Here is a 24,489-nt window from a genome sequence, read left to right as displayed (position 1 = left end):
TCTCCAACCATTCACTGATCTCTGTCTCACTTCTTACATTAATCCCTCTGACTCCACAATCTAAGCTGTTCCCTTTGCTCTTCACTCATCCTCTTCTCTTTTAACTCTTCCTTAAAATCTTGTCTTAATGGAGTTTTGAACCTTTTTGGGCCGAAGACCCATTCAGACTGACCATTCCTCTGAGTAGCACTTTGTAATTTCATTCTATGTTACAGAAACTTTACAAATGGAAGTTGATTTGACATTGGGAAAGAAGATCTGGTTTAGCAGAAGTGTGTGAATTAAAATGGCATTTCTCTGGAGCAACTGTTTGAAAAGACCAATCTGGTGCCTGGTCTTTGCACAAAGGATGCCTGTTCTCATGACAACTGTACTGGGGTGGAGGAGTTTGATATACATTTAGTTTTCTATCTAAACATCAATAAAACTGACCCAAGAGTTATCTCCTTTGGGAATCCAAAAATCCATTCTTTTGAAACAAATTTCAAAGCAAGACATTGGAGACTGTAATATAATTCTGCCTCAGCACACAAAGCAAAATCCTTTCTTTCAATCACTATCATGGCCACTCACTCTCTGCTTTCAGACATGCACCCATTAACCAGGAAGATGCCTGATATCTGATGCCTTGAGAACAAGAGGTTTCAGTTAAATTTGTTGCTTTCAGTCAATACAGTCATTCTATGAAATGATTGAGGTGTTATCTGAGACCCTTCACAGAGCTCAAGCAAGCCTTAACTCTTAATGCACTGTCACTCCCACTTAGAATCATAGGATCACAGCTTAGAACAGACCCTTTGGCCCAAAAGTCCATGCTGATGCATCCATAGTCCCATTTGCCTGTATTTGCTCCACATCTTTCTAAACCAGTGGTTTTCAAACTTTTTCTTTCCACTCACATACCACTTTAAGTATTCCCTATGCCATAGGTGCTTTTTGATTATTAAGGGATTACTTAAGGTGGTATGTGAGTGGAAAGAAAAAGTTTGAAAACCACTGTTTTAATAGTACTTAATTGACTCGATATGTGTATGGTTCCATAACTCCAAATGAAATTAACCAATGACAATTTTTTCCAAGCAAAATATTTCAGTAGCAATCAGGTCTAGAGCAGTGGTTCTCAACCTTCCCTTCCCAATCACAGACCGCTTTAGGTAATCCCTTACTTATATCATAGGGATTACTTAAGGTGGTCTGTGAGTGGAAAGAAAAAGTTTGAAAATCACTGTTCTAAACCCTTCCTAGGCATATCATAATTGTACCCACATCTACAGCTTCCTCTGGCAGCTTGTGAAAATGTTGGCCCTCAGGTTCTTCTTAAATCTCTCCCCTCTCACCTTAAACCCACGCCATCTAGTTCGAGGATCATCTCCCGAGGGAAACAGACTTTGAACACTCACTTTATCCATGTCGCTCATGAATTTATAAATCTCTAGAAGATCATCTGTCAGCCCTTACACTCCAGGGTCTAAAGCCCCAGCCCATCCAACCTCGCCTTGTACCCAAACCCTCCATTCCCAGTGACATCTCAGCAACATCTCCTCTGCACTTGGGTAGAAACACTGTTATCAGATCAATGCTGGTGCTTGACATGACTTCAAGGTTTTAGAACCAATTTTCAAATTAGTTCACGTTAATAAATCAAAACTAGACCTTTAGATCTTATCTCCCTAAACTAAAGTGTGTGGCCTAGTTTAAATGGAATAGTGGGAACGTGCAAAATTCAGATGTAGAGAAGAGATTTGGAAACTGTCCCAGGAGCCATGGACCCAGATCCCTTAGACACATGAGGGTGATGTACAATGTACGGAGGCAGTGAAATTCCTACTTGCTGCACCACACAGATACAGATACACCAATTACGACAGTATAAATTAGACACAATATGCTAAGACATAATAAATATAAAAGGATTGTAGTGGCAGCTGGTGGGGGGGGGGGGGTGGTGGGGCTTAACATTCGAATCATTACTGTAATGCCAGCTGACCACAAGTCCTGGGAGCCCGCACTCAGATGGTGCTGGACCCCCTCCACCTTTGGGACAAAGCCCGCAGGATGAGAAATGCATCAGGAGTGTTATGACGTCACCTACGGTTTTGGAATGGTCGAAAAGTGATCTAAAGAAAAATTAGTGAAAAGTGATCTGAAGGGAGATTAAAACAGTTATTTGCTGATTACAGCGCGTGTCAGTGTTCTCCTTTGCAGCTCTGCCTTAAAAGGCACCACATTGGTGACCCCAATGGTTCAGACGTCTCTGAACCAACAAATAAAAATTCACAGTGGCATTAGTACAAGGTAAAAAGAGTGTTGTTTAAATAGTGCACATTTTGTGATGGTCCAGGAATTTATAGTTAGGTACAGGGAAATTGGATTTAAAAAAACTGTTCTTGAACCTCAGGAATGTGTTATGTGGTTTCACTGGAGTGCTGCTATCGTGCAAGGATGTAAACCACCTGGCCATTCTAACTCTGGGACAATTGGCATAGATTCTAGCTTAAGACTTATGTAAATTTTTATGAAATGATTTGATTTTATGGGAAAACTGTATAAAGTGCAGAGAAAGGTCACCAACGCTGTGTTTCACTTGGGCACAACTTGCAGCATTGTCAGATCTTGGATGTGAATTTTATTTCATGAACAGTCAGTCTGCTGTTGGGAATGTTTGTTCAGTCCTCAGTCTTTACAGGCTACTGTGCAAGGATTGTCATCTCAAAGCAGGAGGCGCTATAGCTTGCTGGCGGTGGGTGATTGTGTTTCCTGTTCAGGGTGGACTGTTGCAAACCCTGGAAATAGGCTAGAGCTTGCTTTGTGTTGATCTAAATGAACAAACCCAGCCAGCTATCCGAGATTAGACGGAGATAATAGAAGTCTGTTAATGGGAACATCTCTATGACAACTCTGCTTTTTCTGTACCTGAAAACACCCATTCAACAGAATTCACCTTCATCAAAAACTGTTTGTTAAACACATGATACAAAGGCATAAATTGTGTCAAAACACAGCCTCCCACCATTTATGCAGGACATTATTATGACAAAAATGGTCCTCTCTCTTGCCAAATAAAACAAAGGTTCTGCTAAACCCTTTCCCCCGCACTCCATGTAGAGCTGTGCTGTGTTGAATGTGGTTTGTGACCATCTGCAGATCGTGGCATGGAACTTTAAGGAGGCTTCTCCAAGATCAGTGTTAGTCCCTGAGCTTACTGACCTTGAGCTGAGATGTGAAATCAATCTGAAGTTCATCTCTAGCTGGCATTTGCAATGTGGGTAGAATGACCTTTCTCTGGGCTGTACATTTCTGTGGTTAATTCTCAGTGACTAAAAAAAACAAACAAAATCAGAATGTATGTAAAAAGGGAGTTTGTTTATTTTTTGCATTCAGTCTTATTGTCATATGAGAAAGTACAATGAGAAAGTTTGTACTGCAAGCAGTCCAGTTACACATCCCATATATAGTACAGCACTTTAAAACACAGTACAGAGTGCAGAGTTACAGAGTTGGAAAGAGAGCTCATTTACCACAGCAAAAGCAATATTATTTTACCAGTGTGAGGTTCATTTAGGATCCTGATAACAGGAAAATAATCGATAAAATGCAAAAGTAAGAGTCCTTAAACAAGTCCCTGATGGAGTTTGTAGTTGAGGAGTCTGATGTTGGAGGGGGAGCAGCTGTTCCTGAACCTGGTGGTGTGGCCGGGGTGGGATGAATCTCATAAAAAGGTGCCTGCTTTTTCAAGGCAGCAAGAGGTATGGATGGTGTCAATGGAGGGAAGGGAGTTTTGGGCGATGATCTGAGCTGTGTTCACAATTCTCCTGGGGCAAAGGCAGAGGTGTAATTGCTCAGATAAAGAATTCTGGGGATGATGCAATCAAACCTTTAACGGCTTACAGATTCAAGTGTTCCCTCTCTGGGAGCTATGCAAAATGCAGTTCTATGTCTGAGCAATGAGACACAATACTTGGTCACAGTTTGAAGATGAAACTACTGTAACACCAACAGCGGACCCCAACCCCTCTCTAACATCTAATTCAACAGGATCATTTGAATCAACAGGAATATCAACTGGTCTATAATAACTATAACGTCACCAAGATTAATACCAGAGCATTTAAATCATTTAGATGCCGACACATCATCACCTTCCTTTGAGCATGTGAATAGTGGAAAGTGGGATTTGGACTTCCAGTCTCAGAAGATGAACCCCCTGTCTCTGCCCACTCGAAATGCCATTGTCCACACATTAAGGCCAATGTGATGGAGCTGTCCATTGCTACAGTTTCATGGCGGGTCTGCATTACATGCCCAATACTCCCTGTGCATTGAGGCCAATGTTTGGTCTTTTCTGGAAGTGTACCTTGCGCCTCCATTCAGATTGGTAGATTTTCAAGTCTGCTATGGATTACTTTAGAATAGTAATCGTGGCAACAAATGGTGTAGACTTCATTTATTGAACTGGTTGATAGCATTTAAAGGAAATGTGGTGCAGGTTTGGCTGCCAGACCTTTACAGAAGTGTCATATTTATTCTTTGTTATTTTTTTCCATAGATATACGGCTGTTCATTTCCACAGTCCATCGTGCTAATAAGTAGAGGGGAGTCGGACATCCAAGTGATTGTGATACATTTTTTTGCTACCACCAGTGCTATTTTTATAAATGAGGTTTGATATTGGGTGAATTTGTGCTTGTTTTATGTGTTACATTTTTAATGTATTATTGTGTGACAGTAAAAGGAACCTTGAATCTGGAACTTGGTTTCTTTTCCCACTTTTACCGCCTGACATGCTGAATATTTACAGCAGTTTCTCTCATTGATTTTGATTTCTGGGATCTTGTGGTTTTAAAACAAAATGCATTTAATTGTTTGAATTATGATTGCTGGAAGGAATGAAATTTCTGCATTTTATAATCATTATCTTCATATCGCTTTTCTTTCATGAAGACCAAACTGAGTGAACAAATTCCTGAAAGACTTGCATCTTTAAAGAAGAACAAAAGACCATTACTGGATCACATATCACAGGTGATAAAAACCCCTGTGAAATCCTATCCCCACACTATTTAAAGAGAAATCTGCGAGTTTGTGTTGTGTTTAGTTATCCAGGAGCACAAAAAGCATTGCCACAGGGAGCTGTGATGATTCATTAGGGATTGAGTTATTTAAGAATTATATCAGTTGCAACCTTAGACTTTCAATGATGGAAAACAGTGTGTGGAAATTTACAGGTTGCTTTGTTGGTCAAATTTCTTTAGGTATTTTCATAACAAATTCTGTACTATTTATTCCACAGCTATTCACAATGCAACATGTAAGACTGATTCCTTGTGAGGAGTGTGGCAAGTCTCTGACTGGTGTCCTGCAGTTCTACAAATAGCAGAGGGGCTGATGCACTGAAAGGTAGGCCGATCTTCATGGGAAAAAAAATAAACTAAATGCAATGCAATCTTTGTCAATGTAATAAACACTCCATCTATTCCTTGATTTTATATTTTTATTGGCCTGTATTATTTATAACATCATTGTGATGCAAACTCATCTAAAGACTTGTTTGTCATTGATTTTATCTTAGGCTGACTTTGTCCTGGTCCAGAACCTGTACAAATCACAGTTCCTCGCTGGAGATACACACATCACTGTTTGCCCATTGCAATGGAACCCATCCTAGAATACCTGTGATACATTATCAACAATACCAGAAGGCTGGAGCTGCTGGACAACAGGCTTTTAATATCATGCTCCTGTTCTGGCCTGATCCCAGGGCTCATATTGAGGGAGGGACTTGCCTTAACTGCCTTTATTAGGGGATTCTAGAGAGTGGAGTCACCGAGGGAAGGTGGGCCAGCCATACATGTGAAACGTACATATACACAGTAACCAAATAACAGTATACAGTGGTGTATCACCATATTCATCCTTTCTTTTAAAAGGAAAGTCCCGGGGAGGGGGAGGTCCAATGTCTATCACAAGTTCAGCCAGTCCAGTGATCTTCTGTTCCTTGTTGACCGTTGTGGTGCTGGCTGTGGTGCAGCTGCTGGTTCCCGGTCGGGTTGAAGTATGTCGGCAGTTGGTGTACCCGGGGGTGGGTTGGGCGGTGCGGGAATCAGGGTGGGGTGGTAGGGATTGGCCTTAGTGGTCATAGCAGCTGATGCTTGGGTTGGGGTAGGGTGGGGGGGTCAGTGGATGTGGGAGGTGGTGCTGGGTTCATGGAAGTCTTGGGGTCTTCTGCACAGGCCCAGGTTCTTGACAGAAAATGTGTTCTCATGTTCTTCTGGGTATGCCACATAGGTGTGGAGAAGGTGGATCATCTCAACCAGTCTTATGACCCCATACATGCCTCTTGAGCAGGACTGGGCCTGAGGACGTCAGCCAGATGGTAGAGTTGTCCCCGATGCTGATATCCTGGGGAAGGAAAACAGTCTTTTGTGAGACGTTGTATTGGTGGTGGTACACAGGAAGGATCTGATTGTATGGAGGGCATCGGGGAGGACTTCCTGCCACTGGGAGATGGGTCAACCCCTGGAAGGATTGCCTTCCATACGATAATGTTCTCCCATTCTTTCTGACCATTCCCTGGGGTTTATAGCTCGTGGTTCTGCTGGTGGCTATGCCCCACGTCAAAAGGTACTGTTGCAGCTTGTCATTCATAAAAGTGGACCCCCGATCATTGTGGATATAGCTTGGGTACCCGAATAGGGTGAAGATACCGCGCAGTGCCTTTTTAACAGTGATCGTGGTCATATCGGGGCAGGGAATGGCAAAAAGGAAACAATGTTGAGGAAGTACAGGTTCTGAATGGACGAGGGCAGGGGCCCCTTGAAATCCATGCTCAGGCACTCAAAAGGTCGAGTAGCCTTGATCAGCTGTGACTTGTTTGCCCTGTATAAACGTTTCTTGCATTCAATGTAAACCCAGGAGTTTCTAGTCAGGTTCCGAATGTTGTCAATGGAGTAGGGGAGGTTTTTGGCCTTGACAAAATAAAAAAGCCTGAGGTGGCAGACGTCATTGTGGAGGGGTTAGAGGCCAGTCGGACTGCAAGTTGGTGCACGTTCCCCAGGACAGGGAATTTGGGGACTTGTTGAGCTTCCTGGGCTGGTACAGGATGTCATAATTATAGGTGGAGAGTTCTATTCTCCACCTCAGGATTTTATCATTTTTAATTTTACTCCACTGTTTGTTGTGGAACATGAATGCGACTGCACAATGGTCAGTCAGCCAGGTAAATCACTTACCGGCTAGGTAGTGCCTCCAGTGGTGCACCGCCTCGACCATTGTCTGCGCCTCCTTCTCAATGGAGGAGTATCGGACCTCAGGGCGGGTGGATGCGGGAGAAGAATGCTACTGGTCTGCCTACTTGGTTGAGAGAGGCCGCTAGGGTGAAATCAGAGGCATTCCTCTCCACCTGAAAAGGGATGGACTCAACCATGGCATGCATCATAGCCTTGGCAATGTCCCCTTTGATGCGGGTGAAGGCCTCCTGAGCATCCACCGCGAATTGGAAAGATGTGGCTTTCACCAGGGTTCGGGCCTTGTTGGCATTATTGGGAACCCACTGTGCATAATAAGAGAAAAACCCAAGGCACCATTTCAGAGCCTTGAGGCTGTGAGGAAGAGGGAGTTCCATCAGGAGGCGCATACAATCAGGGTCTGGCCCAATGACACCATGATCCACAACGCAACCAAGAATGGCCAGGCGTGATGTGCGGAACACACACTTTGCTTTGTTATGTGAGGTTGAGTGCCTTGGCCGTCTGGAGGAATATCTCCAGGTTTGTGACATGGTCCCACATATCATGGCCACAAATGGTCACATTATCCAGGTATGGGTATGTGGCTTTGAGCCTGTGCTGGTCTACCATCTGGTCCATTTTCTGTTTGAAAACAGAGATCCCATTGGTGACCCCAAAAGGGACCCTTGGGAAATGGTAGAGGTGACTGTCTGCCTCGAATGTGGTATACTGATGGTCCTCCAGGCGGATGGGGAGCTGGTGATATGCCAATTTTAAATCAATGGTTGGAAACAGCCAGGACTGGGCGATCAGATTTACCATATCGGCGATGCGGGGAAGGGGGGTATGCATCCAACTGCTTGAACCAGTTTATGGTTTGACTGTAGTCAACTACCATGCGGAATTTTTCCTCGTTCTTGACCACCACGACCTGATGAAGATGTAGGCCCGATGGGTGACCCTCAATCACAGCAAGAGTAGTTTGTCATCATCGGTACTCACAACTTGAGTGCTGGCGTGCAAGAAGTCATTGAGGCAGATAAGCTAGAGCTCAAATTGGTCTGGGGCGCCAGTCATTTGTGGATCTACATCTAGTTTGTCTGGCTTTATCAGCTTGTCCAATGCAAAAAAAAACTATGGTATTAAAATTGATTCATTATCAATAATACCAAAAGGCTGGAGTTGCTGGATGACATGCTTTTAATACCAGAAGACTTGGACCCTGCTCCTGTTCTGGCCCAATCCCAGGACTCATTCTGAGGGAGGGTCTTGGCTTACTGCCTTATTAGGGGATTTCAGGGGGTGGAGTTACCGAAGGAAGAAGGCCAGCCATACATATGTACCACACAGTGCCAGTAACCAAGTAACACTATACAGTGGAGTATTACCACAACCTGGCAATACAGATCACTTTCTCAAGTACCAACAGCACAATGCCAACATTCTGTTATGTTATCAAAGACTCATCCTCCTCTGTATCCATTTCAGACATCTCACAGTCAGGTATCTCTGCCATGCAAAGTATTACTTAACTATTTAAACAAATGTGTGTAAAAAATAACATATTCTTCAAGTGATGCAGGCAAATAGAATCAGTGTACACAGGCAAAAGGTCACCACAGAGACACACAAACAAAAGGGCAAATGGCCCATTTTTGTGCTGTTTGACTTACAGACTCCTGATGAGATGGAAAGTCTTGAAACTGTCTATTCATTATCTCAGGATGTTCAAATAAACCACACACAATAAACAATTTTATTCATTAATATTTTCTTTGATGAAAATAGGACATATTTTCCATAAGGGAAGGGCCTTGAAGATTGACTAAAGTCGATCCAGTGTTTTGTTTTGTCTTCCGTGAAGTGTTGAGTCTATACTGAACTTCTACATTTCTCTCTTTTGTGTACAAATCCTTTCCTGAGTACATTTTTTTTTTGCTTTACTGATCAGTAGAAATTCGGCCTGACCCGCAGGAAAAAGAATCCCAGGGTTATATGAGATATCATATAAAGTATGTTCTCTGGCAATAAATCTGAACTTTGAACTTTAGGAGATTTCATTGAACCTTGCAGGGTTTTGCGGGCTGAATACGGGAAGGCTGTTTCCCCTGACTGGGGAGACTAGAGCCAGGAGTCACAATTTCAGAAAAAAATGCTCTTTTAGACTGAGAAGAGATTTCTCACAAAAGGGTGGAGAGTCTTTGGAATTCTCTATCCTACAGGGGTGTGGAGGCTCAGTCATTGGGTTCATTCAGAACAGAAACAGATGGATTTCTGGATGTGGAGAAGATTAAGGATGATCTTGACTGATGATGGAGCAGTTTTAACAAGCTAAAGGGCCGAGTTCTGTTCCTAGTTCTTTCTTTCTCCAGAAAATTGTCCAGATAATTGCTCCAAATAATAAGAGGCAGATTACCTGGGGCTCTGTAATATTCCCTGAGGAACAAGTCTTCTTTTGTCCTTCAAGTGCCTTGAAAGGTCTCCCATGTGTTCAGGAGAACAGGTGGAATCTTGGCCCAATGCCTCAGCAAAGGTGGCACCTGTGACCATGCAGATCCACCTGTGTGGTTAGGAAACACAATTTATGTCACAGAACAACATTCCATTCACTATTTGTTTAGGAAACAGTTCTGCTCACTTAGAATGGAATGGCAAACGTCAAAGAATCCAGGAGCAGTGAACAGACATAGACACAGGTGTTGTCATCAGTGAACACATAAAAATTAACACTGTGTTCTGCAGATGCTGGGGCTGAGTGCAGTACACAAACTTGCTGGAGAAACTTAGCAGGCCACGCAGAGAAGTAAAAGGCAGTGAATGTTTCAGGCCCTTCTTCAGCACTCGCATGGGTTGAGGGCAATGTAGGCTGAGGATATAAGAGGTGCTATGTAAAGGCTCAGGGTACATGACTGCAGAGGGCAGTCTCATAGCTATTGTATGGTCGCCAGTGACAGAGATCGGCTGCATGTAGACATTGGCTCATTCCATTGACAGCATCTCATGTTGCAGAGGAGTGGGCAGATTACAGAATGTGTGATGAGGACTTCGACACAGAAAGACTGAAGGAACAAGAAGAGCCAATGAATGGTCTTCGAGAAACCTGTGAGTGTTGTTGCTGGATTGGACAGGATTGAGTTCAGCTGCTATAGATTCATGCTTACAGACCAGACAGGACCAAAAAAAAACCAAAGGACCACCACTATCTGGAATTGTGCTTTAGCCCAGAAACAAAAATTCAAATGATGCAATTTAACTGATGTGATGTTAATCGTCCCACATTTTAATATGTAAATTGGTAACAATAGTGAGGAGATTTGATTTATACAAGTCAGCAACACAACAAATATGTGAGAAAAGTAAAACAAGAAAGTTTGCAGACACCATGGTTGAAGTAAAAACACAACGGTGGAGAAACTCAGCAGGTCAGTGGCCTTTAAGATACATAACCGAACTTGGGCACCTGCCTACATTTTGCTCATACCTTGATGAAGTACTCAAACCCAAAATGTTGGTTCTGTATTTTTATCTTTGCTGTATAAAGGACACTATTTGACCAGCTGAGTTTCTCCAGCGTTGTGTTTTTAAGTAGGTGAGAGAATGTTAGTTGGTAAAAATTGAACTGAGTGGAGTTTCATCAAAACCAGAAAACTTGCAAGTAACAACCAGTTTATTGTTACAAAATTAGAAACAATAGCCACCCTGAAATAAGACTTAAACTACATATTAGACGAGATAAAATGTTCCCAGTCAATTGTAATTCTGCTTTTCCTTATCAATATTCAAAATCCTTTTCAGGCTAATGCATATTTTCAGAATTATGGTATTTTAATTGGTAGCACTGCACATGATTTGAATATAAAACTTCCAAACTTTCAAAACAATTTCACCCTCAAAGAGAAGTGAATTCCTTGGATAGCTCTCCACAGTGATCTGTCTCAAGGCCAAGTCGTATTGATCTTCAATCCATCAGTCCAAGAAAAACAAATTTATTTGACCAATTATTTTTGGCAGACTAAAGCTGCAAGGAATTTACTAAAAATGATCAGGAGGAACAATCTGGTTTATGATTGGTTGATGGTTCTTATGATCCAGTTGCGGAATCTGGCCACAGATGTATATACCCCGGGATAATTCCCGTCTCCACAAAGCTTTCCCCAGGATACTATCCCGTATATTCTGCCTTTACAGATTAAAGGACCACCAGAATCCCCCTGTTAAAGAAAAATAGAATATCAGGGATCAGTAAAGGTACAAGACACTGGGCAGACGTTTAAAAACTAACACTGTTGGCAGGACTTGCTGCTCACACTTGTCACTGGCATCTGTGACAATAGTGGAGTTGCTGTGGTAGATCCCATGATTTCAACTTGCTTATGAGTCAGCCTCTTACACTAAATGGGGAGAGCTCTCACGAGTCTCACTAAAGGTTCCCCAGCACAAGGCTGACTGACCATTTCTAACCGTGGACACTGTGTTCCTCCAGTAGATCTTTGCTCAAGATTCCAGAGTCTTTAGCCTTTGAGCTCCTCTTCAGACCTTCAAGCACCCTCACCCTGGCAGCAGCAAGAGATGGGGAGGACAGATTCAGTGAGGAAGAGGTCGACAGTCTTTGGGAGCTGGACCATCCCATCAGAGAGATGACTGCTCGGTGGGATCCTGTGAGCTGGGGGCTGGGAGGCTACAGACAAGAGACCCTCAAGAGCTAACTGAAAAACCCACCAGGAGGGAGCTACGGCACCCTCCTCCAAGCATGCAAATCCCCATTCAATTGATGTTGCCTCTTGGGGTATGTCAAGATGAGGGAAAGCCATGGAAACAGTTCAGGAAAGGGATCAGGAATTCATTTATTGATAACTTATTCTTGGTTCAGTTAAATCTTAAACTGATTATTGGAGTGGATTAGATTGTGGAGGAGGTCACTTGGTTGGCATTGAGTGTTATGGATCCACAGCTCCAAAGGAAAGATGCTGTCTATCAGAGACTGTTCTGCCCAGTGCTAACCACATCACCTTAAGATGCTCTCCTAGCAGACATCTTCATCCAGTTTCTGTGCCCTTGGGGGTGTCTCTGCTCTGAGACTGCCAGCAGAACCTTTTCTGTGGCCTTTGCCACAGTGTATGGGGCCTAGCATTACTTCTCATTGTATCTACACTCAGACTGGGGACTAGAGTGAGGAGGACCCTTGTCCCCAGGACATATCCCTCAGGGAAGTGCTGGTTATTGATTACCTGGTTGGAGGCTGAACTCCAATACATGAGGATCCACACTTTGTCATCAAATTGAATGTGGTCTGGCCACCAATCTCTCTGGACCCAAAGCTGTGTCCTTCAACTACAAGAGACGTGTTTCACTCTGCGTCGACAGCTCAGTGAGGTCTGTGTGAACCTGGCATAGCTGGTAGTGCCTCCTAAAGGCTGACAGGTTCATTAATTGATGCACTTGTTACAGTTCCATTCAACAATGTGGTGCAAAAGCAAATTAGAAAATGGGCAGATGCTGGGAACTGAAAAACACAGAGGAAGATTTAAGCTATTCAACAGCTTTGGAGAGAGATAAAGGGTTGGTGTGGAATAGCACTGTGTTCAGCTAGTAATGACACCCTCAGAGTTCCAGTGCCTCAAGTTCAATCCTGAACTCCAGCACTGTTTGTGTGGAGTTTGCATGCTCTCCATGACTGTGAGGGGGGGTTTTTGCGGGTGCTCTCATTTTTTTCCCCACATCCCACAGACGTGTTGGGTTGTACAGTAGAAGTCCAAAAATCTAGATGCCAGAAATCCGGATCACCTGAGAATCTTGACTTTTTTAAAACTCTCAAACTTTTTATATTTAGCAGGCTTTTGTATGCACAGATACGTACGTGCCAGATGCACGGTGAAGCAACCACACTGTTGACCTTATTTTTCTGTAAAACTACTTGTTTTTATAAATGAAGAATACTGTTTTTGCTAATGAATAAACTATCAAAATTTACCAGTTCATATCTTCTTTATTCCCCCTTAAACATGGATTTTAGAAGTACTACCCGAGAATTCAGAAAATCCGAAAATCCTGTCCGACCCAATCCCCTAGTACTGTATGTCAACTGGTTACTGCAAATCACCCCAGTGGAGAGATGGGTGATAGAATCCGGGAATGATGGGAATATGGAGATCCATGTAAATGGGTGGTTAATGATCAGCATATACTTGGGTTGAAGGGCTTGTTTCCATGCTGATTGACCCCATGGCCTTCCATTAGACGTGTGTTAGTGCGGCTGTTCATTACAGGTAATTTTTACCAAACAACGTGTGACTACCAGGAATTGCTGCCGGAGCTGCTGTAATGGACCAGAGAGAATGGGGAGCGGAGCACATCAACCTCGATGTCACAAGATTTTTTTGCTAAAAATTGGAATCTGCCATCTTCATTGGGGATGTCAGAGACATGACCAGGGACTGGACTGCAGGGTCTGTGTGGGGTGCAAGCTGCACTTCTACCAACCAGACAGGGCACACCTGATAAAAGCCACACGCCACTTCGAGCACCTGAGCATGGACTTCAAGGGCCCCCTTCCCTCCAACAACCGCAACACATACTTCCTAACAGGGTGCAGATGGCCAAGGGACTCATGGAACTGAGAATTGTGAGGGTGCTGAGTGCAAGAAGGGCTCCCGAAGGGCCTTGGACGCTAAAGGCTGCCTGATCACATTGGAGATTTGGATCTGGAGCTCAGATTGCCAGTGGATAAAAGAGGGGTCTGTGTGGCTGCAGAAGCTGCGGGAGCGCTGAAAGCAAATCCATGGGCACTGTGACTCTTTCTCTTACTGTAAGGGGTAATGCCAATGACAACTCTTTGTTTCTTCATTTGCCTGATGGTGGGAAGAAGGACATTTGTGTGTAATTCTGTATTATTATGACAAAAAAGGAATTTTGAATATTGAATCTTGAAAAAGGCATCCATTCATCAAGCTCCATTCAGAGAGGGAGATGGATCATCCTCATCCAGCTGGGTAGACACGTGACTCTAGATCAAGCATCACAAGGTGGAAATGGTCCAGCCAGTGACACATTTAGGGAAGGTAAATATATGCTGGTCTTGGCAACACCACCTACATCTGGGAATAGATGAGGGCTGGCACCATGCATTTTAACTAATGCCTTCACAGTAAGGTAAAGGAATGAATGAATACCTGGCAGGAATCTTTGCCCCCTGTTTTGAATCCAGCACAGATCATGTTGGCAGTGATGCTCCCATTGTACGATTCAGTACGGTTACATTGTGAAGTGGGCACAATGGGCACTCTAACTGCCCTCAACTTCCTTGGCATGAACTTCCCATTCCGACTGATGAATCCCCATCCCGAAACTCGACATAGAGTGTCTGCTTCCAGTGATGAAGTTCGACGAGGCAGGGGAACAACACCCACAAAGTAGTTCAGGCTGGCAGGTCGTGAAAGCTGTTTGAGAGACAGGACACAGAGTGGTAAGATGATAATGTCAAGCTTAGCCGGTGTTAGTGATCTGTGTGTGTGTGTGTGTGTGTGTGTGTGTGTGTGTGTGTGTGTGTGTGTGTGTGTGTGTGTGTGTGTGTGTGTGTGTGTGTGTGTGTGTGTGTGTGTGTGTGTGTGTGTGTGTGTAGAGAAATGAGTGTATGTCTATATTCAATCATGTGGGTGAGTGAGTGTGTGTGTACATCTGTGCATGCATGCGTGAGTATGTGTGGGTGTGCGTGTGTCGGGTGTGTGTGCATGCATGTGTATGTGCACGTGTGTGTTTGTTTAACAACATAAAGAGTTTAAACAATTACTTTAAGGCAACTGAATCTTTCAAGATAGTTCAGAAGAATGTTATAAACATTTGATATTGATCCAGGAAGAGTAGAAGGTGAACTCCATGAGTTTATAACTGCTACTGTCAACTGCAAGGTGTATGGGTTGGCAGACCAGCTCAAACATTAGGGCTTTACTGATTTCGTCCTGAATTTTCCACAATCATTGTTTTTTAAAGAGCAGTCTGCTACAAGACACGATCCTGAATTTTTAGGTTTTGGATTTTCAGATTTATTGTCAGAGTACATATATGACATCACATACATCCCTGAGATTCCTTTACTTGCTGGCCAGTCAGAATTAACACTTATCGGTAGTGCAAAAAAAACTATACACAGCGTACATATTTAAACAAATCAAGAAATGCCAACAAATTGACGATGCAATATAGAGAGAATTTTAAAAAATCAATAAAGTGCAAAAGAAAGAGTTTTTAAATGAGTCCCTGATTGAGTTTGTGTTGGAGGAGTCTGATGGTGGAGGGGGAGCAGCTGTTCCTGAACCTGCTAGTGCGAGTCTTGTGGCTCCTCTACCTCTCTCCTGATGGCAGCAGTGAGAACAGAGTGTGTGCTGGGTGGTGTGGATACCTGACAGTCTGAGAGTAACGAGCATTGTTCAGACCAACATTACATGGATCGTTGGACTCACTTCAAAAACACCTTCAGTCTCATTATCTTTTACTGTTCTCCCAGGAACTGATTATAAGAATCATGTGGTCAGTAGAGATTTTTCAAAATTTATCTCCAATTTCCAGACATATAAACCTGCATGATCTCCAGGCGCATCTTGTGTCCGATCTGCCAGGAGGTCTCATACTGTTCTGTTGCACAAGCCACCTCTTCCCCCTATGGCTTGTGTCAACATGGTGACCTGGTTTGATTGATCCCTACTCCACTTCCCCTTCTAATTTGGATAAGGTGAGACTGAGCTCATCCATCTGTTCACCAATGCTTCACAAGGAGTAGAGCCTGTTGTGAGCATGTATCCTGTGGTGGCATGGTGTTTTCCTGTAATCTGCATCAATGTTTAATGGATATTGCAGTTGGCCATCCAGAGCTAATTGCTGCTTTGTCAATGATTTCACACACTCTCTTCAGACAAGGGTCCTGGTAGATCACATCGATGTGGGGAGGGAGAATCCAGCGATCCTCTCTGCCACTCTCATGGTCCTGTGGATTGACTGCTGATCCATTTCTCTGCAGCAACCGTGCCACACTGTGGTGCAGTCGGCCAGGATGTTCTCAATAGAGCTCCTGTAGAAGGTTGACATGATGGTGGCCGTTAGCCTTGCCCACTTCAGTCTTATCGGGAAGTGCAGTCACTGTTGCACCTTCCTGACAAGTGAGGAGATGTTGAGTGTCCATGATAGGTCACTAGTTAAGTGAACTCCAAGGAACTTGGTGCTCTCCATTCTCTCCACTATAGAGTTGACAGGCTTTATCAACATAAGAGGGTGCCAAGGAGGTTGTCATCAGTCTTCATGCACACAAGCCTATTTAGATCTTAGTTTTCAGAATGGAGGATAGACTGCCAAGGCATTTGCATGTGCACTTTATATATATCCTGATGCCCGTATTCAAATCTGTATATGGCTCCAGAAGTTGACTTAAACACAGTCATGACATTCCTTGATCATTTTTCCAGTCCATTTTCAACCAATCACTCCCTACCAGCCCCAGTTTGTGGATGCAATCAGCTACTATAAGCAGAGCTATAACTCAAAAGTCTGCAGACTCCATGATGGAAGTGAAAACACAAAGCTGGTCAGACAGTGTCCTTTATAGAGCAAAGATAAAGATACATAACCAACGTTTCGGGCTTGAGCCCCTCATCAAGGCATGAGCAAATTGTAGGCAGGCGCTCGAACTTGATGAAGGGCTCAAGCGCGAAACATTGGTTCTGTATCTTTGCTGCATAAAGGACACTGTTTGACCTGCTGAGTTTGTCCACCATTGTGTTTTTACTTTAATCGGAGCCCTTGCCTTTGGCCCATTATGGAGGGCCACGTGTTTCATTTGTTCCAAAGTCCACCAGAATATTTCACATCTTTGGTGATGGCATTTTCTTGAACTCCCAGATTCAATATAGTCAGAAAGCATAACTCTCGCGCTTGCGCCAAAGGAACTCTAATGAATGAACCCTCTGTGCATGCACTAACTGAAGGCTCATGCATGCGCACAGGAATCAAGATGGCTACACCCAGCCTACCGGTGTAGCCTACCAACTAACAATATAAGTTTTGACCAGAATGTGGAGAGATTTGCCAAGGTTGATTGACAAATTCAGGAAGATTTAAGTTGTTATCGTCAAATCTATGATGAAAATAAGATTTGATTAAAAAGTTTGCTTTAGAATTTCAGTACCATACATGCGTGGGCAAAATTCTGACTTACGACCATTTCAAGATATAACCGATCCTTCAGTTCCAATTACGATCGTGAGTTGGAGAGTACCTGTAGAAAGGTGCAAACCTCCCTTCTGTGGTTTTCTCTTATAATTGTTCTCCCTCCATCAGGACGCCTTGTGACAACTGCTACTTTATTTTGCTACAGTGCTTAGCCTGGATATTGGGTCTACAAGCCCACGATTTGTCCAGTTAAATTATTTGATGTCCTGACCATTCCATATATCTGCTGCATGATTCCCCACGCAACAGTCGCCACGTGCTGCTCGATTCTTCATGCAACAGTCGCGGAGTGCTGCTCAATTCCCAGTCACAGTTTCCTGCCGGAACTCCACTTCCCTCCACTCTAGGCTCAACGCTGGTCATACCTCCAGCAGATATCTGTGTCCCAGTTTTACATTATTGTTTGACACTGGCCAAAACTCCACCATTTTAGAAGCTCTATCTTCAGGGAGGGAGTTCCAGGGCTAAGGTTCCAGATTCAACATCCAAAGGCACAGCTGACCACTGGTCAGCCAAATAAACACAAGGATAATAAAGAGGCCAATGCACAGATACTCCAGAGGGTTAGATAGTTGGAATGGATTGTTGAGAAAGAGGGGCATCCCTCAAGATTCGATTCAAGAAATCCTTTATTGACATGTAATAGTACGGAACATGCAGTATTACACGAAATTGCGTTCTGCTTACCGTGAGGCAGACAAGGAGTCACCATTAGTGTTGCCCAGCACCCCTTCCAGTATGAGAGAAAGAGAAGCAAAAGAGAGTCCCTTCAGATACAAGGAGTGTCCGTGGATTCACCACCACAGACTCCTATTTGATTATTTGGCAACCCGAGCCCCAGATCCGGACCTCCAACATGATCAGGAAGCCTTCAGTGCCCGAGACCCTTTGGGAGCCCTTCTTACCCTCAGCACTCTCTCAAATCAGCTCTGATACCTGGATCCCATGAGCTACTCTCCAGCAGCCAATGGAAAGGGGGGGGGGTCCCTCAGCTGCTGAGCCCCTCGCTGGTCCACTGCCATGGTCACCATACTGTGCGGTTGTTTTCCCCATTGCTGGTGCCCTGCACTGGTCCGTTGCTCCACCAGAAACTGCAACCTCAGGTACTGCCAACTTACAGGATTTTAAAACAAAACACTTTGGGCTCCTCTAACAGGCCGTTTAAAGCCAGTACAGAGCTGCCGGCATTAGGACCCTTTGGAGCAGCTCTGTGCCTCTGCTCCTTGTTCTCCAGGGTCTGCACCACAGGCAGCACCGCCATTGCAGCAACTCCATCAGCTCTTGAACTTAATAACCTTAAGCACTGGTGGTCAGAAGGGACCAGGTTCATCATGATCGAGGTATTTGTCAATGGTTTAGAAGATGTGAGCCAACTTAATCCAACTACATGATCAGCTTCCTTGACATGAAACATAATAATGTCTCAAATAAAAGGAGCAGGCCAGCCATTAACATATTCCCACAAGGGCTATGTGCATTTTGTTTCCTTCCACATCCCAAGCAGTTGTAGGAGGAACCTGAAGCTCCTCTGGGTGCCAGCATGTGGATGAGAGGTTGGGAAAATAGGGATGTAGGGAGAAGGGAATTGATGGGTTTTTGAGAGAGAAAAGATTACAAGAGAGGCAATAAATTTGATTGCATTGCTCTATGAGATAGCATAGACTCGATGGGCCAAAAGGCCTCCTTTTCTATTAAAAGGAAATATCTCAGATTATTTTGCATGGTTCCAACATGTATGTTGTGCCATGCCACGTGTATTGGCTACATTGGGCCTCAGATATCGCTTGTCTCGACATTGGATAATTTTGCCTTGCCAATATTTCAATTAGTCCCTAGGAGCAACTAAGCTTTATGATAAAAATACAGAGGAACTTGGCAGATCTCGCAGTGTCCAAAGGAGGTAAAGATATATAACCGACATTTCAGGCCTCAACCCTTTGTCAAGGTAGGGAGTGCAGCTGGGGAGCAGTGAGAGAGCCTCTTGCAGAACTTCCTTCAAAGAGAGGAGGCGAGCCTCTCCATGGTAGGTATCCCTTGAAGAGATTTCACTGTGGAGCAAATGAATGCGGTGAAACACGGAAATCTGCAGACTGTGTGATTGTAGTAAATGAACAGAATTGCTGGAGGAACTCAGCTGGACTTAGAGCGTCCATAAGAAGTTTTGTTATGGTTTTTACCTTTGATTTGGAACACGCAAAACACATTCAAAAGACTGAGTGCTTGCCTATCTGGTAATTTATCAATGGAGATTTTTATATTCTCTGATGATATGGATGTATGTATCTCATTAAATCTCCTGACAAGAGGAAAAAAATAGGTGCTCCTAGCTGTGGGCAGGTGTCCTGGGCTTTGTGAACTTTTTCCTGATTGTCTGAGGCATTAAATCAATGCAAGTCAAGGGTTCTTTATATTAAACACCGAATTCAAGGTTGTGCAGAAATTTGCAGGAAATGTTTGTTGAAAATGGTTGTTTGAGTTGGAAAACATATTATGCAGTGGTGGGGATTGATTACACTCTAACTAGGTCAGCAGAACTGCTTACGTGTTCCTTCATCTTCCGAGGTGGAAGTTTTGCAATTTGTCCCGTTCCAAAGTTAGACTTGGATATAAAATCACTGATGGTTTAAAAATGCATTCAAATCCATTTATCCAATCGTGTACAACATCTGAGGAGCCTTGAACACTCTGTAGGTGTACAACAGTAAAGGGGAAATTATTTATATATTTTTCTATATTCCTCATAATCTCATAATTAAGGACCCTTTTGACTTGAGTGGTTTGCTTGAGAGCTGGGAAGTAACACTTACTAAAGTTCAATATGTAGCTGTCTCCACAAACGAAGGTTTACCTTAATCAGCATAATGTCAGAATCTTTGCTGTCCGGGTCATATCGAGGATGGCGAATCATCTGAGATGGGCCAAACATTTGTTCAGTTCCTTCGTATCTGGTTAATGAGTGTTCTCCAGCAATTATTTGCACAGAATCAGCACCTCTGTAACAAAGCAGGAACACAGAGCTATGTATGAACGTCACCTCTTCATTACTGAGGTCGGAAGATGTTTAATGCAGAATTCTACAAACCCAGCTCTGCAGTGGGCAGCTGTCAGAACCCATCTTCGGTGGATCAAAGAGCCTGCACAATAATGAATTCCTCCCGCTCTCTTCAGTGATACCTGGTATCTGATGGAATGCGGCAACACTGAGAATCCCCCAACAATACGCGACTGCCCTGGAGTTGAAACAAACTCCAAGTTATCCCAGTTGGTATTCTTACAAAACTCAGTAAGCCAACTGATCACAGCGCAGCCACCATTCAAAAGATCTGTGCAGCTGTAGAATATATTGTATTGTTCATTATTCCAAGTGAGTATCAAAACTTAATTGGGATGACATTTATTGTTACATACATTTGTACAATGTATAGCAATTATCTGTATCTGATCAAAATGATTTGCTCTGTGAAAAGTAAACAATAACTGATCATCTGGTGTATATGGTAACCTACTTAGATTTCTTCACATGACATCAAACATTTAAAATTTCAATCAACAATGTTACAAAAATGTAAAAGAAGTTAATGCATTTCTTTTCCGTTAAAGAAATCCAGCACTGTCTGTAATGTGTATATACACTGCATTCTCCCTGTGTCAGTGTGGATTTCCTCTGGGTGCTCCGGTTTACTCCCACCCTCCAAAACGTATGGGCTTTGTAGGTTAATTGGATGTATTTGGACGGCACAGGGTTGTGGGCCAGTAGGGCCTGTCACTGTAATGTTTGTCTAAATTTAAATTTCTCTCTTGATTAAAGTGAACTGCAGTACAGCAATCAAGACACATATACATCTGTAACACATTATGAAAAGTCAAAGTTTGTAAGGAAGCACTCACCGAACACTGATGGTAAGAAGAACAGCAGAATGTAAACATTGGAGACATTCATTTTGTGTTCAGGGAGAAGCAGGGCTGGATAACTAACAAGCACTGCTGATCCTACAAGGAAATCAATGCAAGTCAAGGGTTCTTTATCCAGTTACTGAGTTTTCTCAAGTAGCTTCCCTTTGTAACATAAGATATTGTAATTGGCTTTAAACGAGAATCGGTAAAACTGCAATAAAGCATTAACAACGTGGATTAAATGTAGCTGCACGTCCCTGTCTGAGGTGAAAGTGATCATGTTTAATTCCCCATCAACATATTCAATTTGGCAGCAATCCATTTATTTCTGAGTGCCAAATGTTTCGCGTCAGGGGAAGCACTTTTAAACTTTGCAAAGTCCAGGAGTGTAAACCTCCTGCAGGCTGCGTGCAAGCATTTATTTGTAGTAATTGTTTTAGAAGGATGAAGCTACATTAAGAAGAGATCTGCCTTTGGATCATACCCATCTGCTGTTACGAAATAAATAAACTTTATAAAAATTTTGCATAGGAAAGTTGCTTGAAAAGACGTGAAATGCAAAACTTTTACCTGAGCCAAAAATACTACTGCAACACAAATGAAATAAAATCTGTTCCTCAGAGTCCAGTTGAAGACTTCCTCCCACTCTCACTCAGTCAGACTTACACTGAGTGTGTTCAGGTGCTCGACTTACAATCGGGTTGTGTTCCGGCAACCCATTCTAAGTTGGAAAAATTGAGTCGAAAAAGATATGGCACCTACCATTTTTTTTATAATAAAATCTTGAATACCTTTAATCAATGCTGAAAAAACCATTAAAATACACAGCTGAAAGCACACTGGGCATGAAGAATATTTGAAGCATTGAACTAAAATTAATTGCTAGATGGTGGGGATGCGAAGGTGACAGGATCATCAATTTCATTCTCTTCTGATGATGCTTGAGAACAACGTGTAGAACACACTGCATCCTCAACACTTGTTTAGTAGACGTGATGGGCTGTTTACAGTGAACTTATTTGCGTGATCGCTACAGAAACTGCAAGCATGGCTGAGTTACATTGCAAGAGAGTAGCATACCGCATATCGCAAGCACGGGAACAGATTGGAATTCGAAATTGAAAGTACGGATTTGAAACGTTGAAACTTTGAAAAATCATGTCGGACTATCGTAAGTAGGGGAGCACCTGTAAATCCACATCACATTCCAACCAAGGGCTCAAAACACAAGGGAAAAGTCCACAAGAAAAACTAACTTCAAAGCAACAGAGACACTTAACCATAGGTGACTTGCTTTTTTTTACCTGAACTGCAGGCCTTAGTCTAACTCTGGAAGTCACAATGAAGAATCAGAATTGGAATTTATTGTCATGAACAAGTCATGAAATTCGTTGCTTTGCAGCAGCAAATATTGTTATCAATTATATTTATAGAAAGGATCAGTGCAAAATAGGAGAAAGTGAGGCAACGTCTGTGGTTCATTGTCTGTTCAGAAAGCTGATCGCAGAGGGGAGGAAGCTGTCCTTATGGCAGTGGGTTCTTCAGGCTCCTGTACTTCCTTTCTGATGGAGGCAGAGTGAAGAGAGCATGGTCTGGGTGGTTGGTGTCTTTGTGAGACATTGCATCTTGGAGATGTCCTCAATGGAGTGGAGACTGATGCCCATGATGTTCCTGGCAGAAAATTTAGAGTACAATATTGTCTTGATGCAGGTGTTGGAGTGAAAGCAGTTTAGATTTCCTTCCAGTCCAAAGCATGTGATAAACATTCCTGATTTAATGCATTTGTACTAATTGCTTTGCTACCCACACTAGTACAACATCCTTCTGGTAACTGATCTCACACAGATCCACTCTCACCACTCAGAGACATGCACATTCGATCTTGCCCACACCCTATTCTTGAGGGGCCTTCCCCCTCAGTCTCACCCTTCCCTTGTGGTTCTTGGACAGATTGGGAGAGTGGATGTGCACGGCAGATCCACTTTGTTGGCAATATCATGAGAAATTAGGAAAAAGTGGGGGGGGGGGGGGTCACAGTGAAGGTTGGACTGCAGGTACAGCAGGTATTGAAGAAAGCAAATGGCACATTGGGATTTATTGTGAGAGGTTTTGAATATAGAAGCAGAGAGGTCTGGCTGACGCTGTATGGGGTCTTGGTGAGGTCACACCTTGAGTACAGTGAACCATTTTGATTTCTTAATCTGAGGATGTTCTTACCATTGAGGGGATGCGGCGAAGACTCAGTAAACTGATCCCTGGGATGGCAGGACTGATGGATGAAGAGAGACTGCACAGACCAGTGTGATGCTCACTGGGGTTTAGAAAAATGAGAAGGGATCTCATTGAAGCATTTAAAACTCTGTCAGAATAACACAGATTCAATGCAGGAAGAATGTTCCTGATGTTCGGAAGTCCAGAATATATGGGGGTAAGCCATTGAGGACTGAGAAGAGGAGAAACGTCTTCACTCAGCCAGTTGTGAACTTGTGGAACCTACTGCTGCAGAGAGTTGCTGAGGCCAGTTTGATGAATTTATTCAAAGAGGAGATGGATGTGGCCTCATAGACTAAAGGGATCAAGGGGTGGGGAAAGAAAGTAGTAATAGGATAATCACATGATCAGCCATGATTGCATTGAATGGTGGTATTTGCTTGAAGGGCTGAATGGCCTTCTCCTCTATCTGTTTTCTCTGATTCTGTTCTCCTTGCCGTTCACCCAGAAAAGATAGAACAATTCATGTTTTAGCATCTATTAGCATGGTTTTAGAGCTGATCCTGATGCCACATCTACAGAGACACCCTGGAAATCATACCCACTGGATGCATTACAGTGACCCATGGTGAATGCAGCTCAGAACATCATGCACACTTCCCTTCATCCTACCTCCCACTGTCTCGAGGAAGATGCCAACACAGGCTATTGCTGTCAATGGATCAACCACAAAGATGGCATCTGCTGGGCACAAGGTACTTTGTTCCTTTTCCATACATTCAAAGTTCAAAGTAGAGATTTATTGTCAAAGTACATACACGACATAACATACAATCCTGAGATTCTTTACCCTGCGGCCTGGCAGAATTTCTGCTTATCGGTAGTGTAAATAGTGCACTCAAGAAAAGATGTGTATACAAAAGAGAGAAATGTAAACAAGGTG

At 43.2% G+C, this 24,489-nt stretch overlaps 2 protein-coding genes across 15 annotated transcripts in view; one reads left to right on the top strand and one right to left on the bottom strand.

Annotated features, from left to right (window-relative positions):
- The window catches only part of LOC138754289 (trypsin-3-like), a 101,723-nt gene that overhangs the window by 52,536 nt on the left and 24,698 nt on the right, over positions 1–24,489 (top strand). For 7 of the 14 annotated variants that reach the window (XR_011351631.1, XR_011351639.1, XR_011351637.1 and 4 more), the window contains 4 exons: positions 4,942–5,022; positions 5,291–5,397; positions 21,250–21,341; positions 24,128–24,301. Coding sequence is in view for 1 of the 14 variants with exons in the window: in XM_069918328.1 (XP_069774429.1) it covers positions 24,264–24,301 (38 nt within the window). In the remaining 13 variants the exon portion in view is untranslated. Of the gene's footprint in view, positions 1–4,546; positions 4,661–4,941; positions 5,023–5,290; positions 5,398–21,249; positions 21,342–24,127; positions 24,302–24,489 lie in introns of all 14 variants that reach the window. The other 7 variants (XR_011351638.1, XR_011351636.1, XR_011351632.1 and 4 more) reach the window with 5 other exon arrangements.
- Positions 10,855–21,427, bottom strand: LOC138754290 (trypsin-like). Its single transcript, XM_069918329.1, has 5 exons — positions 21,330–21,427; positions 20,524–20,671; positions 20,290–20,434; positions 14,396–14,662; positions 10,855–11,437 (listed from the first exon to the last, which is right to left on the bottom strand). The coding sequence occupies exons 1-5, from the start codon at positions 21,379–21,381 to the stop codon at positions 11,288–11,290; spliced, it is 762 nt and encodes a 253-aa protein (XP_069774430.1). The 5' UTR covers positions 21,382–21,427; the 3' UTR covers positions 10,855–11,287.

Source organism: Narcine bancroftii, chromosome 2, assembly GCF_036971445.1.
Source record: "Narcine bancroftii isolate sNarBan1 chromosome 2, sNarBan1.hap1, whole genome shotgun sequence".
Lineage (NCBI taxonomy): Eukaryota > Metazoa > Chordata > Chondrichthyes > Torpediniformes > Narcinidae > Narcine > Narcine bancroftii.
This window is presented reverse-complemented; position numbering and strand designations above follow the sequence as displayed.